The sequence below is a fragment of the Microtus pennsylvanicus genome, chromosome 5 (genome assembly GCF_037038515.1).
Source record: "Microtus pennsylvanicus isolate mMicPen1 chromosome 5, mMicPen1.hap1, whole genome shotgun sequence".
In the NCBI taxonomy this organism is placed as follows: domain Eukaryota; kingdom Metazoa; phylum Chordata; class Mammalia; order Rodentia; family Cricetidae; genus Microtus; species Microtus pennsylvanicus.
This window is the reverse complement of record NC_134583.1, coordinates 8,378,366-8,395,499: the sequence shown is the minus strand read 5'-3', so window position 1 is coordinate 8,395,499 and position 17,134 is coordinate 8,378,366. Positions and strand designations below refer to the sequence as shown.

Here is a 17,134-nt window from a genome sequence, read left to right as displayed (position 1 = left end):
AAAAGAAGCAAACTCACTCAGGAGGACTAAATGACAGAAAATAAATTGAGAGCTAAAATCAACAAAATAGAAACAAAATAATACAAAGAATCAATAAGACAAAGAGTTGGCTCTTTGAGAAAATCAACAAAATAGGCAAACCTTTATCCAAACTAACCAAAGGACAGAGAAAGAATATCCAAATTAACACGCGATGCTTTATACACTACATGTCTTGCAGTAATTATGAAGTATGATTTACTTTAGTGGTTCAATCTAGTTTTCCCAGGTAGGAAAAGCTTACTTTCCAAAGAAACTTCTATATTATATTTTTCTTTTCTAGGACAGAAAAGGCAAATGACCTCACAAGTGACTAAAGAGATCAGAAGCTATTTGTATATATATATATATATATATATATATATATATATATATATATAAGTGACCTCAGGCTATTATCTGAAGCAGTGAATACCAAGAACTAATTAAAAGAAAATTTGACAATTGAATTGAGAGCTGGACTGAATAAACAACTCTGTCCCACACCACATTACCACCACTGAGGTAAATTCAACCCGACGTCATAGAAGTATTTCAGTATATATTTTATTTTTACAATAATGAATCTGATATGTTCTAATTGACCTTGGTTTCTCATATGTCATCCATACATTATTCATTCCATTCACTTAAAGCATCATCTTCATGTCCACGCATATCTGTTGGTGATTGGTCAAGAGAAGTCGAATCTTTGTACTTCATAGAACTCAGCTCGGAGTGTATCTCAGTGGCTGAGGCTTTTGCCCCCCAAAAGGATTTCACTGCCGTCCTGGAGGAAGAAGCAAAAACAAAAACAAAAGCCACAATAAAAAAAACCCCACAGCAACAAAAGTAAATGAGGTTCATGTTTACATCTCCTTTATATAGAAGGGCCTTTTATTCACAGTTCAACACTTCTTGAAAGAATCCATTGGCCCTGTGATTGAATTCCCATATTTGTGGGCTGCAGTGCACACACAGACTTTCTCTTGTCCATTTATGTGAATTTGGAGGCTACAACAGCCAAGTTTTAAAGCAGTGAAAGCTATGGTTAAATGACAAAGGTATTCATTTTTTTTCTTTTTAAACAATTTCCTTGTAAAATTATAAAATACAGGTCTGAAAGCTCTCCCATGGCTGCAAAGCCATGATGTTTTTAAAAGCATCCATATACAAGCTAGGGTAGCATGAAAGAAGATGGCATCAAGATACATAGAGGAGACACCGCGGGGCAGTGATCTGGGCTTCATGACAAATGAGTGGGGGCTGAGGAAGTTGTCAATCAAAAATGACCGTGCATCCTGGCCATTCACCTACCAATTTATGATGATGAAGATCAACACAAAGATCACAAATATGCAGATAATGACTCCTATGGTCAACACGAAAACTAGGACCGCATCAGTGTCTGGCCTGATTGTCCTTCTCATCTGTAGTTCTGAAAGTAGAGACACATATGACTGCCGCTAGAAATCAACGGGAAACGGGAAATGGCTATCTGAACGGACTACTCCTGTAAACGCTATTTTGTGGAGCTATGTTTCCACTTCTCTGAGGTAAATAAAAGAGTAATCACTGACAATCGGGTAAGGGTACACTTAGTTTCCTAACAAACTTAGAGAGAACTTTCTCAAACTGTCTATCATGGCAAGGTTTGTTGGATTCCTGATTATTCATTTTCCAAGTGACTTATTTTGGGAAGCTGAAGTTCTTACTTTGACACAGTGTGATTTACTCAATGTTACTTTTTATGGTGACTGTTTTGAGTCACAGCTAAGAAACCTTGCCTATTACTGAATCATAAGAAGCTTCTCAAAGTTCCTCCTTCACAGACTTCAGTTTTATGCCTAGGATTATGATACAGCTCTGGTTTTTAACTCTAAGACTGGGGTTGACACTCATTGTTCTCCATAAAATATTCACACACTGCTCCTAAGTTGGGAGCTTCCTTCCTGCAGATAAGGCTGTTGAGAAGGCAGAGTTGGTCTACAGGCTGTTTTATAGCATCACTATACTATAAACTGGTGAAGAGACAGCTTATATCTGGGTAATATATTTTGTGGATGTGATAGCTTTTCTATAGGTTCTTTTAATCCCCAAATTCTAAAATTGCACAAAATTAATTCATACAGAAAAGGGTATTTGACTAAATCCTATATTATACAGGTAAGTGAAACAGGGACCAGGGAGGTTTAGGTATTTGTATAAATCATGAGCTGTTTACACATTTCAGTTTTAGTATGTACCACTCCGTGAGAAGTGGTCTCCTGCATAACAGTCGTCTGGATTTCTTCTTATTCTCTTAATGCCATGGATGATAACCAGCTTTTCTCAGTAGTCAAACAGTATGAATACAATTTGGTCATCTCCCTTTAAACAATCCTAAGCACGATTGCAAAGGTGCATTTATATTTTTATTCCAATATTATCAGATTAACAAAAAAGTTAATGACTTCAGGTTTGTAGAAAGTTGGAGATTTTTAAAACAGAGAGACAATGTTTAGGGCCAGGTTTGGATGAGAAATGCAAAATGAGTTTGTTTAATTCAGTAGCACCCAATATCAGTCAAACGTGGATGGATAATAAAAGGGGGATTTCCACTGAGAAGAGCGGTCATCTTGCAAAGACCATGTGGACTACATGTACATCTAATTTTCTTCAGAAGGCTGAATTTCATCTTAAAGTTTTCTTTAAAAAAATTAATGAAATTAAAACTAATGGAAAATGGGTTAAATTTCAATACTTAATGTTTTAGGTAAACATAGCTTATGTACATATTAGTTTCTTATCATTACAAATAAAGTACCACAAACTGGGTAACTTGGCAACAGCAGAAATTTGCTTCATATCCTGGAAGCCATAAATAATGTGTGTGTGTGTGTGTGCGTGCGTGCGTGCGTGCGTGTGTGTGTGTGTGTGTGACTGGTGGAGCTCAATGAGTCTCTTGAAAGCTCTGGGGTGGGGGGGTGGCTACTGTGCTACCTTCTCAGCTTCTGTGGTCTCAGCCTGGATCTGCTTCCATGTACCTCTTTCTCATTCTTCTTCCTCCTTCTTCCTTTATTCTGTCCTCCCTCCTCTTAATTCTCACTCTTTTTCTTTTTCCTTTCCTCCCTCCTCTATTCAGAGTTCTTTTATTTGGGCACCAGCCACAATCTCATCTTAACTGATGACATATTCAATCGTCCCTTTTCAAGTATATCTGCAATCTAAGTACTAAGAACTTAGAACACACATTATCTTTTAGAGGCATACAATTAAATCCCAAAACAATGCCATATATAAAGATAATAACTGTGAGTGAAATTATATAAAAAGGAGGAAGAAAATGGGGATGGGAATTTTTCCTCTCTCTCCATGTAGCTCCAGCTGTCCTGAAACTTACTATGGAGATCATACTGACCTGGGACTCACAGAGATTTGTTTGTCTCTGTGCTGGCATGCATTACTACATCTGGAAGAATTTTCTATTAGCTACATTTATCCTAAAAACATTTCTATTGCAAATTTGATTAATTTCAGTATGGTAGAGTATGGCTATTTGTAAGAAAAGCATTTGTTCAATGGCTGAACAAGTGAAAAGGTCTGTTGCATTGGTGAGCAATTTGTCATTTTTCAGAGAAACTAATAGGTACTGAAATATTCTGAGGGTATTTTGTTGTTTAAGTGTGCATGCAGTAACTGGCAGAGCTACCTCAACATCCCTGGGCTGCTATGAAACAAAACTCAACACTGCCTCAATCAAGAACAAGGATTTGGGGTCTCTGTTCTAACACTTAGCTGACACATTAGTGAATACATGTTCCTTTCCAATTATGAAAAGTGCTAATTACTAAAAGGAACCTATTAAGGGCCAGACAGTGAGAACCAAGTACACAAATGGGCAGACACATATAGCATCATAAACTATGGCTGGTTGAGAATGTTTATAAAGCTTGATGGTCCTCAGTTGTACAGTCTTCTTGTGCTTTTTGTAATAGTTTCTCACTACTGAAATTATCTCTTCAATGATATCTCAACACAGTCATTATTAGCTTTTACCTGAAGATATTTTGCAAATTGCAATCTAAAAACACACCAAGAAAGTTTAACTAGCAAACATTTATTTTTAAAACCTCTACAAAATCCTTTGCAGCTTATTTTCTTTTCAATAAAGGACATTGTATGGCATGGTACTCCAGACTAAAACAAAAGCTTTTCAAACTGAGAAACAGCTCCAAAAAGCACGGGCCCCTAAAGTTACCTATCACTTCTAAAAGGTTTATAAAGACAGCTCTCTGAAAATACAAGCTCGCTAGAGCTTTAATGATTTGATAGCTAATTTGGTTGTCAACTGACTACATCTGGAATCAACTAAAACCGAAGGAGATGGGTACACTTGTGAGGGATTTTCCCTGGTTTGGTCACTGGGGGCAGAGAAACTCATCCTAAATCTGGGTCCCACCTTCTAGCAGCAGCTCACACAAAACGACATAGAAGAAGGAAGCATCTGCTTTCGCCTGCCTGTCCTCACTCTTGCTGGCAAGTTCATCAGTCCTGCTGACATATGCCTTTGCTGGTAGTAGGATCTACTTCTCTGAGACTCTAACTTAGTTGGAAGATCAGCTGAGGCATCCAAACTCATGGGCTGAACGACTTCCATAAGGAGACAGCCATTGTTGGACTACCTGAACCATAGCCTGTAAACCTCTACTAAATCCCCTCCTTAATATTCATTCAATCAGTTCTTCTAGAGAATCCTAACACAAGTGAGTTTTCAAAAGAGCTTGTGATCAGATACTCCTACCAACAAAGACAATAACAGCATTAAATATGTTTAAGAGCAACTAAACCCAAGGAAATAGTTACCTGGACATAGAGGATGCCATAGGTAAAACTGAATGAACATGCATATATACTTTATTTATCAGAAGAAACTATTTCTAATATGCAAAGTCATGTTCAAGACTACATTAAGAACTTTAATACTGAATCATCAAAAATATAATCCAAAGCCAGGCATGATAGCACATACCTTTAATTGCAGCACTCTGAAAGCAGAGGCAGGCAGATGAGTTCTAGGCCTGCCTTGTCTATATTGTGAGTTCCAGGACAGCCAGGGCTACCTAGAGAAACCCAAACTCAACACACACACACACACACACACACACACACACACACACACACACACAGATAACTTCTAAAGAGAAATGCTCCGATTTCACAAGTTTTAATTATATTTTTCCTGCAATCATGCATGAGAATCCATTTGTCTATCTTCACATTCATGATGGAAATAAATGCACCAATATATTTCAAGTTGAAGGTCTGGTGTTTTTTGTTTGTTTTGTTTTGTTTTTAAGGTCAATTCTTTTTGTTTAAAAATTCACTTCATTATGTATATGAGCACTTTGCTTGGATGTATGTCAGCACACCAGAAGAGGGTATCACATCCCACTAAAGACTCTTGTGAACCACTATCTGAGTATAGGAGATTGTACTTAGGACATCTGGAAGAGCTGCCAGTGCCCAGAACTGGGTTTTAAAGGAACAGCTTTGTCTGGTAATTCATGTGCCAGCTCCATACAGATCTACTCAATCAGAAGCTCTGGGGTGCAGCTGGCAGAAATCTGTATTTTCATAAGTTCATCAGGCATTTCCTGAAAGTAAGTTTGAGATAAAAGCAAACCAAAACACTGCCAGATACTTACCACTTGTTGTATAGACTGTGAATTTGATAGAGGCTACTATTTCATTATTGTCCAGGGTGTCACACTCGAAAGCCATGGGATGAAGTTCTCTTTGTATGTCAAGGACTGCTGAATCATTTGAAAGTATAACAGGTTGCTATGAAAATCAAAACAAACAGAAACAAAACGTATGAATAGTCAATAGTCTTGGCTGGGTTCACTGATTACAAATGGAGACAGTGCAAGACGAGCAGGACTCGCTGGGTCACTGGGAAACAATAAGCTGACAGCACAAGCAAACAGTCCTCAAAAAAAAAAAAAAAAAAGAATTGCTCACTCTCTTCACCGAGCATGTAATGAACTGTATACATGTGATTTCGAATCAGATAATCTAGACTTCAAGTCTCAATCCTGTTGACTATGGACAGTACTTCTTGTGCTGGTTAGTTTTTGTCAACTTGACACAAGTTAGGGTCATCTGGCCAAAGGGAACCTCAGTAGAGAAAATGCCTCTACCTTACTGGCCTGTTGACAAGTCTGGGGAACATTTCCTTGATTAATGATTGATGTGGGAGGGTCCAGACCACTGTGGGTGATGTCACCCTTGAACAGGAGGTAGTCTTGGGTTGTATAGGAATGTAATGTAAGCTGAGCAAGGTATGGAAAGCAAGTATTCATGTTTCTGCTGCAGGTTCCTGCGTTGATTTCCCTCAGTAATGAACTGTCACTTGGAATTGAGCTTCAAAAAACTCTTTCCTTCCAGTTTGATTTTGGTTAGTGTTTTCTTACAGCAACAGAAAAGCAAACTACGACTCTATTTTTTATTTATTTATGATTTGTTTATTTGCTTTTTAATTTTTTTTTATTTTTTTGAGACAGGGTTTCTCTGTAGCTTTGGAGCCTGTCCTGGAACTAGCTATAGACCAAGCTGGCCTCTAACTCACAGAAATCCACCTGCCTCTGCCTCCCAAGTGCTGGGATTAAAGGCGTGTGCCACCACTGCCTGGCTTCTGAGACACTTTCTATACCTCAATTACTTATCTGTAAAATGACACACTTATTTATTTTTTAAAAAAGTTTATAGGGTTGTTTTATGTCTTTTAAATGAACTCTTATCATTCAGTTGTTATCTGGCATTTATAATACCTTTAATTAATATTAACTATTACTTAACATGCCATATAAAACAGAAATAATCTTGGTTCCAAAACAGAATATATCATAAAGTGTGTAAATTTAAGTTATGATTATAGATGACCCTAAGACATATGTTTTTATCTGACAAAAAATGAATTCAAATAATAAAGTTATATGATTTTTAACCCAATTTCCTCAAATTGCTTTCTTAAAATATCAGAACTAGGTACCAAATGTTATCAGCCAGTAAAAAAACACCCGATTATACACAGTTTCTATTTACTTGATCTGACTTTAGAAGCTTCCACAGATATTTGAAGCGATTTTCGGGAGATATATGAACACATGACAGTCTAACACTGTCGAGGCTTTCAGAAATTGGTTTTCCCCCTGAAAAAGAAGAAAACATAGATATATAAGTACCATTAGAAAGCAAATTGCTTTATCTGTCCATACACCTTTTTTAACAACAATTTTTAATTACATCATCAATCATTTAATTATATCATCAACCAAGAAACAACCCTATCTAGACACTGCACATACATTATAAACATACATCCACATCAACATATATTATACATAATATGAGGGTTAGACTGGCTATAAAAAGCCAAATGTCTCCAGTTGAGTAAACAGATCCAAAGTCATGAAATCTGAAGATCCCTGAAAAGACAACATAAGGCAGGCTAGAATCCAGGTCTCAAATCCTATCTCCGCACAGTGGTGAAGAACACCACTGTATTGTTTTGGGACCCCTTCTTACATGCCACATTGTTGTATAAAGCAACCCTCAGAAGTCAAATGCTGAGGACTCTGAATCTTGTAATCTGGAGTCCAATTATAGAGAAGTCACCAAAAGAAGCAGGTGAGGAGATACCATGACCCTATATCTACATGCAGAAAAAGTGCAGAAGAGGAAAAGACATTCAACTCAGTGATATGCTACTTTGAACCTGGTGATCTGCCCAGGGCTTCTAATTTAGGGTTATGAAAGCTCACTTAGAGAAGTTGAAATGTCAGAAAAGCATAATTTGATACAAAGAGCTCCAAGTTCCAAATTAAGGTTTACCAATCCACAGATAAAATGTCATGGCCATAGCATCAGACATGTTCCACTCCAGGGCAGGCTCGAATACAGACCCCAGGCACAGTGAAGCTCCAGCATATCAGACTCTACACACAAGTGAAATGAATATCAAAAGCAGGGCTACTTAGAACTCTGTCTAGAGAAAGCGTGTTTAATTTTTTATTACTTCTTTTTATCAGTCGATTGTCTCCTTGTACTCAGTAATAGGTTGAGGTTAAAGATATTTCCCCACATAAACCCTCCTTCAGCAAATATGAACTCAACTCACAGCCACAATCAACAGGTCCACGGCATTCTTCCACACGAACAATACACTTGGATTCACCTCCAGGGCATCCATTGGTTAAAATAACTTCTCTGATTCCAACACCTTTATTTTAAAAAAAATGAGCAAATGTTTAAAGAAAAATAACCACAAAGGGTCGTTCTTCCCATTCCAGTCTGTATTTTCTTTAGTTTTGTTTTGAGAATGTTCTCTTAATTATGAAAATTAAATTCCTAAGTTCATTATGAGAACATGTGGAGCTTTTGTAGACTCTTCACTCCAGTTATTTCTGAAAACAGTTATTTCCCCAAGAAAGTTTTCTAAGACATTGATTCCCATCAGAAAAAGGGTTCTATGTTCACATGCAAATTTTAAAATGTTACAATAAGGTCCTCTTTATTATAGAATTTTTGAAAGTTTTAGTATGCTAATAAATACACTTCCCTGCATAATTTTTCATTGGCTAAAACATAAAATTTTTACATTTCAGTATCTTTTAAATCAGAACTCATTTATAATTGTGCATGTTTTAAATTGATAGAATTTTTTCTTTTAGGAATACCTAAATTATTCTTCCTACAGCCTATAAAAGCTGATGATATACTACATAGGATTACACAAATTTGTGATCATGGAACTTTTCAGGATTGGGGCTGGAGTTTCTGGAAGAAATTCCAAAATCATATTTTATCATAAAAATATTTTAAAATAATTTTTAATAATGCTGTATTGATAAAGTCTCTGTATTAACTATAGATGGGATAAACTATTAACTACACCTCTATTTCCAGGAAGATACTCTTTCTGAAACTGTCACACATTTTGTAGCAAGAAATCAAATTGTTATCGGCTGGTCCTAGAGCGTCGCTGGTTTTTACTCCTGTCCTGTAATGAGCTGTGTAAAGGGCTAGGCAGAGTCTGTCTTCATCTTCCCAGCTGGATTCCCCTCTTTAGCCCCTAACAAGGTGTTAATCATGAGCTAATTCCAAGGAAAGGAAAGCTGAAGATGACAGGTGGCTTAGGAATAGAAGAGTGCATGCAAGTCGCCTGGAGATCGTTTTAAAATGCAAATTTCGACCCAGTCTTGGAAAAGTCTGCAATCCTGTATTTCTAACAAATTCTTGGGAGATGCTGCACTTTTGAGGGCTAAGAAAGTGGACCCCCACAAGATCCAGAGAAGGAAGGTTGGAGTTGTTATAAAAATAAATCTACCAGAAAAAATTCAACAGCAACAACAACAAAAGACAAATGACAACTGGACACTCTCAGGCTGTTTCATAATGATTCCTGTCATTTTGGCTGTCACTACAAAGCTAAGGCCAGACTCCATTTTAAGCTAATTAGGAAAAAGTGCCTGTCAGGAGCTGGGGGGATGAGTGTGTGAAATACTGTCTGCTGGGTATGGGAATTATTTTTGGGGTACTGAAAATGTTCTACAGATAATGCTGATGTGTTGTTTGGGCCACTGAATTGTATACTTGAAAGTGGTTACATATGAATGCTTTAGCACCCACGTAAAAAATTGTCAGTTCTGGTAATTTACAAAACTTTGACCTAAAAAGAAGTCTCTGTAGATGTGCACTATAATCTCATCACTGTCATGTTCCCAAGTTAGAATAAAAAATTTAATTTATTAATTATCTGTTGTCTTCTCATGATGCAGATTCCCAGCAGTGGTTGAAGAAACTAAGGGACTTCCAGCACTAGCAAGATCAGCTTCCTTGTGAATTGATCACAACTTCAAAGTCTTAGGCCTACCCATAGTCCTAGGTTGTCAGAAACTCTGGGTTAGTCCAGTAATTTTAACCTACTTAGGGTAGCTGTTTAAGAACCAGTGGTCTACATAGCACAGGTAGCCTGAGTCCTAATCCTACATAAGAGATTCAGTTTAAAATTTCTGTTCATAGAATGGACAATGTCACATTCTTTCATCTTTATTCATCTTGCAAAGCTAACACCCCTTTTCTTCAAAATACAATGTACAAACTAGAGAAATGGAGTACTTATAATAGTCTATTGCAAATAAGCTTATTTCTTGGCAGGTTTGCCAAAGGAGTGTGGGAAGGCATCTGTCAGATACACCGAAGATCTCTCATCTTTGAACATCTGTGAAGCAAAGGTTTAGTTTAGTGAAAATAGTTTATATGCAAAAATACCCCGAACCTGAAAATATACCTTTTGAAGCAATTACCTAGTACGGTGTGTACATTATAGTAAAAGGCATAGAAAAAAACGAGACACGAAGAAAGGGTAAGTAGTACAAAAATTACAAATAACTGGCATTTCATCTTGGTAGAAACCATGACAGGCTATTCCTCTGGTCTCTGCTACTTACCACAGGTCACTGTGCACATTCCAAATTCGACTTCTTTGACTACTGTTTTGTTCTGAACTAAACATAAAGTTAAAAAAAAAAACCATTATTTAACCATATGAAAACTTTTAAAAGTGAACAACATCTTATTGGGAGGTGTAAGGTACAGGTAATTGTCATATGTGCAATAGAGGATTTTTTTAAATGCTCTATTAAAACCAGGAAAGCAAAGCTGCTCCTCACATAAACACAGCTATCACCATTCTAAATCAAGGAAAGACTACCCCCTTTAAGAACATTCATCAAGTTAGGAATAACTTAAATTTTGCTTTTGAATCTCATATATAACACAGGAATTTTCTTTTTTATTAACAAATACACAGTGAATTAAAATATAACTGGAAAAGTGTGATAATATATACACACATCAGTCTCTGAACTTTGGGAACCATTTTAAAATATTCTCTATTTTCTATAAGGAAGAAAAAAGAAATAAACTAATACAAAGCAATTTACATTTCCAAATAAATCTTCATACCAAGTGTGCATCAAAATTATAAAAGCTACAAATATATTTCATTCATTCACTTTGCAGGTTTAGATGACAGATGCCGATGTTTCTAAGAATCCATTCCAATGCTTTATTCAGGAGGACAGTCTATAATACATACAAGTATGTAATTACTTGAATATCTAATTATGTGAGAAGTAGTCTTGGTTCTCAATCACATTTTCTTGTGACTTTCCTTTTGTGATTTGGGATTTTGTTTCAGGGACAGGGTTTTGCTACATAGCACAGATGACCTTTATAACTCAGTGGTCTTCTTGTCTCGGCTTCTCTATGATTACAGGTATGAATTACCATACTAGGATATTTCCCTTTTTTTCCTAATCATTCTGAAGTTTAGCCTGAGTTCTTATAGCTCTAACATATAAACAAGTCTTCAAAAACACAGATTAAGACTCAAATCTCAACAGAAAAATACACAATGGGCTGCTGAAGGAGAATGTTAAGACACTGGATCTCTGAGCAACAAACCACGCAGAAATCACATCCAACTTGAAGTCCAAAATACTGCTTCTGCCACTAATTCACTGTCTGAATTTGAAGCAACTCAATTCTGTCAGACCTAATTAACCCTTTGTAAAAAATGCAAAGCCTATCTTACTTGATGATTAAAATAGAATGAAATACTGTGTGGAAATATTCTACAAACTGCTTAGGACTGTGGACCCACTTAGGACACAATAGTTAACTCAATTCAAACTCATTTTGTAGTTATTAATTTCAAGTTCTAATTTTTCCCATTTTCAATATTGTGAAACATTAACAGTTTCACAAACACTTTGTTCTGTATTTGAAAGCATCAAATACAGAACTGTTAATATAGAGAAAGCATAGGAGACATATAATTAAATCAACATTGACTTTGTTAAATGATTTCAGCTAACACAATGATCAATTTGAATTGATGTTTTAATACTTGGAATGCCTGAACACTTTCAGTTGGCACATTATGAGACATAAGTTAAAAACTGGCTCCTGAGCATAACAGCAAGTATAAGAGAATGACTACTGGACCACTTCGAACCAGCAGTCACTACCTCTGCTACTCTGGGAAGATAAGTAGCTCCTTCTTACTTGAGTTTCCTTAGAGGGAAAAACAGACAACTTCCAAAGATTCTTTCAACTTTAGTATTTGTGATGTATTAAGTGTTCACTGGGCCATTTAGTCACTTTATAAAACTGGAAAGCCTACAATGATGAGTCAAGAAAATGACACCTATCTGGACTTCCATGTGGCATTTGTCAAAGTTTCCATAACAGGAAATAACAACAATGTATGAAACGACAAAGTCTGAATATCAGTGCATCTCTAAGTCCACAGATGCTGATTAATGGTTGGTGTCAATGTAGCAGGAAGAATGTGTTGAAGGTCGGTGTCTTCCTCAGAATTTCAATAACCTGTAAAAGGAACCTTAGTAACATGCAGACTGAATCTGGGGTCCTGAAAATACGTGTGATGTTAAGTTTCGACCTGAAGTGGTGGGGTGGAAGAACTGCCAACTCCAACAAAATGAAACCTCAGATGAAATTAAAGTGCTATAGGCTGAATTCTCCACTCTCCAGAAATACTGTGTGGTATGTCACAAGAGAAGAAAAAGTAAAAAGCCACTAATGAGCTCAACAGTGAGCTCAAAAGCCAGCAAGAATGTAGAAGAGATTACTAAAGCCTCCCAGAGTGTCTCTCCCAGCCTGTCGGCAACCGTCCCGCAACACTGGACGGCTAGCGGTACACGTCATCAGGGTGCAACCAGGACCTTGAGACTTAATGTCTGTGGAGTTGATGCTTCAGGACTCGTATTCTGTCTTAGATTAAAAGACATTGTTTTTACTTTATTTTTATTGTGTTACTACTAGGTATTAACCTAGGGCCTCAAATATGCTAGATGAATGTTCCACCCTGACCTTTGATTTTTTTGAGACAAGGTTTCTTTGTGTAACTGTCCTGACATCCTGGAACTTGCTTTGTAGTTTTGTAGACCAGGCTGGCCTGAACTCACAGAGACTCACCTGCTTCTGCCTCCTGAGTGTTGGCATTAAAGGCATAGGCCACCACTGCCCCAGCTGAGACAGGTTTAAGTCACCCAGTGAGGGAAGGGGCTTGAATTCACTTTGTATACTAAGTTGGCCGTGAATTTACAGCATTCCTGCCTCAGCCTCTAAAGTAGCTGGGATATAGTACTATGCCACCAGGATCAACCCCAGTTGTAGTTTAATAGCGTAAAACTGATTGTATAACTCAATATGTATGTCTACTTACCCTTTAGTCAGCCAAAGACCATACTGATATAGAACGTTTATATTTTAAAAGATATATAAGGCACAGAAAAAAAAGGAGGTAAATTAATCTAACATACTCTGTTGTATGTTTTATCTTAAAATATTATTATTTCATCATTGGTCATCAATATTTCCAATTACATTTTTTAAAAAAACCTAAAATTAATAAATTGACAACTGATTGGCATTGTCTAGAAAAAAGAATAGTTGTGAAATAAGCCAAAGCTCTGAGGCCACCATCTCTTTCCATCTCTCCAGCTTCTCTTCTCTCCGTTTTGCACTGTCTTTCAGGAACATGGAACAAGCTCCTAGAGGAACCCCCCTTTGTCGTCGGCTTCGGTGAACAGTCCTCAGTAATGAAAAAAGTTGGGGGTTTGACAACTGGGGTTTTGTTTTATACTGTTTGCTTTTTTTGCTTGCCTTTTTTTTGTTAATGATGGTCAAGTAAACAAGACAAAACATTTTACAATTAGTAAACAATGAAGAACAGAGACAGACAGCAATGTAAAGGTAAAGGGAAAACAGTTACAAAATCTAAACCTCAGTGACACATGACATGGTGGATGAATAGTAGCCTGGATTTTCTTTAACATGGAATTTCTTAAAGATGAAGACATTTAGTACATCTCCCAAGAGGAAGGGTTTTCTCCTGAAATATTCTGCTACAAAAACCTGAATCATCTTGTTTTCCTAAAATTCACAAGGGCAACATTCTTTCCCTTTTCATGTTTATACATCAAATTAACTTGACAAGATTTGTAAGTGGATAAATCATGACAGCAGGACTCTATGTGGGGACTCAAAGAAAAAAGATGATGTTGACATGAGTAAAATTCGTTGACTAATCTTCCAATTGTTTACAAATCTAAAACTGTAAATGCGTTGCAATTACGCAGCAAAAATGGCATTCTCTCCTAAGAAATGTGTGCCTTTCATATTCTGCAGAAGTATTGTGTTTTGACAATAGTGCAAAAAGAACCACAGCAAATAACGAACTAGACTCTATTAGGGAGGCAGCAATGAACTTCCAGAATGGACACATTCCAGCTTCATGTTTAATAGCTGAGAATTTAGGTGCACTCAAGTTCTCTGCCCAGTTTTAGAGTGTATGGCTTCAAAGGTAGGAATCAGGGGGTTACAAGACTGAAATTTCTACCTAAGCTTCTCACGAAGTGCTTTTGCCAGCCCTTATTTTTGTGAACTGTCTGAAAGCAGACTTAAAAGTAAAAAGCAAAAAATGAAAAAGAAATACACTAGCTAGTAAATGACGATAACAACTTTTACAGATCTTCTAGGCTACAATGATCATGAAATTTACCAGGGTTCTGAAATGTTCATATAGCTATCACCTGTGTTTATAGTTCTGGGTTGGTCTCTCCAAGAAAAAGCACTTAGGCATGAAACTGTACATCTAAAATTCCAGAGGACACATGAATTCTCAGAAGTCCACAATGCAGAACGTGAAGCCCTACAAGAATAAGTGCACTCAACTTTGGAGTTTGAATATTAGGGATTATAAATCCATCACTAGGGGTTCGCCTCAACATTACTTAGGACTTTATAGCTAGAATTTTCCCTTTAGCAGTTTAATATTAAAACTATTCACTCAAAGAAAAGAAGCAATGCCTAGGATGTAGTCTCTTCTATAGTCCTTTCTCACATTTCCAAAGTCAATGAGCTCTTCAAGATCTGTATAGTTGTCAAGGAAGGATCCCCAATAACCTCAGTCAATTTCTTTGTGATGCTGAGAGTCACTGCCTGTCATCAGGAAATAAAAGGATAGCACTACCCAATGCTATATGTATAGACTGAGAAAACACAAGAAAACAAAGATATCAAGACAATGTCTGCTGGGCCGTTGGTGGGGCTAGGATCTTCCTCCTTTAGACGTCTGTCGACTTGGACTTGCCACTGACCTCCCAGCATGTGAGTTGCTCGTGAGTATGTCAACTGTTTGTTGTTTAATGAGCCAGGAGTAGAAGCCATGTTTACAGAACCAATCGCAGCTTTGTTTTATTCTCTCTTGTATGAACACATCTTCAGCCAACAATGTCATTACGGGGATCTTTTTATTTTCTACTGCCTCAGTCCTTTGAAGGACATATACTACATGGCCTCCTGTCAGGGTGCTCAGGGCTGCACCAAGATTATGGGAGCTTCGGGACAGTTTTGTCAGGATGTTCATTTAGATATGCCACAGCAAAAGGAGTCCCGACTTTCCTTGAGTTCCCATCTCAAGAACAGTAAAAGAAGAGGATGTCAAGCATTTCAAGAACAGGAAAGAAAGAGGATGACAAGCATTTTGGAAATTAAAAACAAATACAACAAAAAATCTACCAAGAGAAGATGGCTACACACCCCACGATTCCCCATGGTGAGGGGGTATCTCATTAATTACAAATGTGATTCCCTTCTCCAAAGTAACACTTGGAAAGTATTTCTATAGCAATTTCAATATTCGTGCTTATTTTCCTGGAGCCCTGGACACGAGCACCTTGTTTTTTTTTAAAGGCTATAGATGCACATAGCACATAGTAGGTAATAAACTCGGGGTTGATGTGTACGCCAGAAAACTCAACAGAAGGTGACACTGGTAATTTCGGAGGAAAGGGTGGGCTTCTGCCCTCTTCAGTGGCCTCCCGTGCCCAAGGAGCCACTGCCCTCACCCTCTTCCTCGGGCTCGGCCGGAGTCTCATTCTCGGGCACATCATTGTCGTTCTCGGCCTCCTCGTCCACTTCGCTCTCGTTCTCGGCCTCGTGGGCCACGCCGGATTCCTGAGCCACGGTGACATTCGCTGCCTGCGACGCCTGCAGGCCCACCAGGAGCAGCCAGCTGAGGGCCAGCAGCAGCTCGGCGAGCCAGTCCGCGCCCCCGGCGCGCATGCTTCTCGGCCTCTCGGCCGCCCAACGCACAGTCACAGCCCAGGCTCTGGAGGAGAGGCGCTTCGAACAGCGGCCACGAGCGCCGCGCCGCCAAGCCGAGCCTGCCTGGCGACCATTGAGGCGTCATCGCGCGTCACCCCGTTCGAGACCCGGAGCGCGGGCGAGGGACGAGCAAGGAACGCGCGCTGGGGGCGGGGGAGGGGTGCGCAGAAGGGGTCCGGAGCCCGTGGGGGGGGGGAGGACAGGGCGGGCTTCCGGCGCCACTTCCGCCCGCCCTTTCTCCCTGAGCAACCCGGTGTGGAAGGTTATCCTTGTGCTCAGGGCTGCAACCGCCTGTTCCTGATGTCAGCTGCTTGCGTTGCCTTAGTAATCTAGTCGCCCACCAAAGACCTTGGCCATCGTGCCTCCAAGACACTATATTTTTCATATTTCCTAAACTTAGGTGTTCTGAACTAGCCTCCGCCGCACCCTTCATGTGACTTGGTTTCAAAATTCTCCATCCTTCACATGCAACTGGGACTCATGGCAGTGGTTTTAAGTAGGAGGCATGGGGAGCCAGAGCAGCAGGTGGGACTGATTTGCAAAGCATGCAGGGAAGCACTTGCTGAGGATGGTCGGAATGCCGCTTCATCAAGCGTTTCCCATTTTACATTGCGCGGAATTGTCAGCTCCATGTGGGGCTTATAAGCGCTAGACTGGCAGAGGGAAGGGGAACAGATTAAATTGTAAACTTTTTGTCCCATTGTAGTTTCCGACACCTATTTGGAATGTGAGATTCGACTTTCTTGGAGATTTTGGAGACCCGTAGTCAGTATCCCCCAGGTTTGATTTGGAAAACATCTTCAGATGGCTGCACAAGCTATCAGTGATCAGGCCCTGTGGAGGGTTCTCCAACAAATGCTCCACAAATCCCTAT

The 17,134-nt window shown here is 38.6% G+C and overlaps 1 protein-coding gene across 2 annotated transcripts; it reads right to left on the bottom strand.

Moving 5' to 3' along the window:
• Positions 1-651: 651 nt before the first annotated feature.
• On the bottom strand, positions 652-16,218 carry Spaca1 (sperm acrosome associated 1). 2 transcript variants are annotated; one of them, XM_075974626.1, is made up of 7 exons: positions 15,996-16,218; positions 10,512-10,568; positions 8,180-8,281; positions 7,105-7,211; positions 5,706-5,841; positions 1,336-1,456; positions 652-808 (listed from the first exon to the last, which is right to left on the bottom strand). In XM_075974626.1, the coding sequence occupies exons 1-7, from the start codon at positions 16,216-16,218 to the stop codon at positions 652-654; spliced, it is 903 nt and encodes a 300-aa protein (XP_075830741.1). The 2 variants fall into 2 exon arrangements, with proteins under 2 accessions (XP_075830741.1, XP_075830742.1); XM_075974627.1 differs by having other exon boundaries at positions 16,002-16,218.
• Between the last annotated feature and the right edge of the window lie 916 nt (positions 16,219-17,134).

Excerpts from the sequence above, each read along its gene's own strand:
- Spaca1 (XM_075974626.1), bottom strand. The coding sequence starts at position 16,218 with ATGCGCGCCGGGGGCGCGGACTGGCTCGCCGAGCTGCTGCTGGCCCTC. Across the intron at positions 8,282-10,511 it reads AATGTGCACAGTGACCTGTG|GTGTTGGAATCAGAGAAGTT; the intron begins GTAAGTAGCAGA and ends TTTAAAATAAAG. Across the intron at positions 5,842-7,104 it reads AGCTTCTAAAGTCAGATCAA|CAACCTGTTATACTTTCAAA; the intron begins GTAAATAGAAAC and ends TGATTTTCATAG.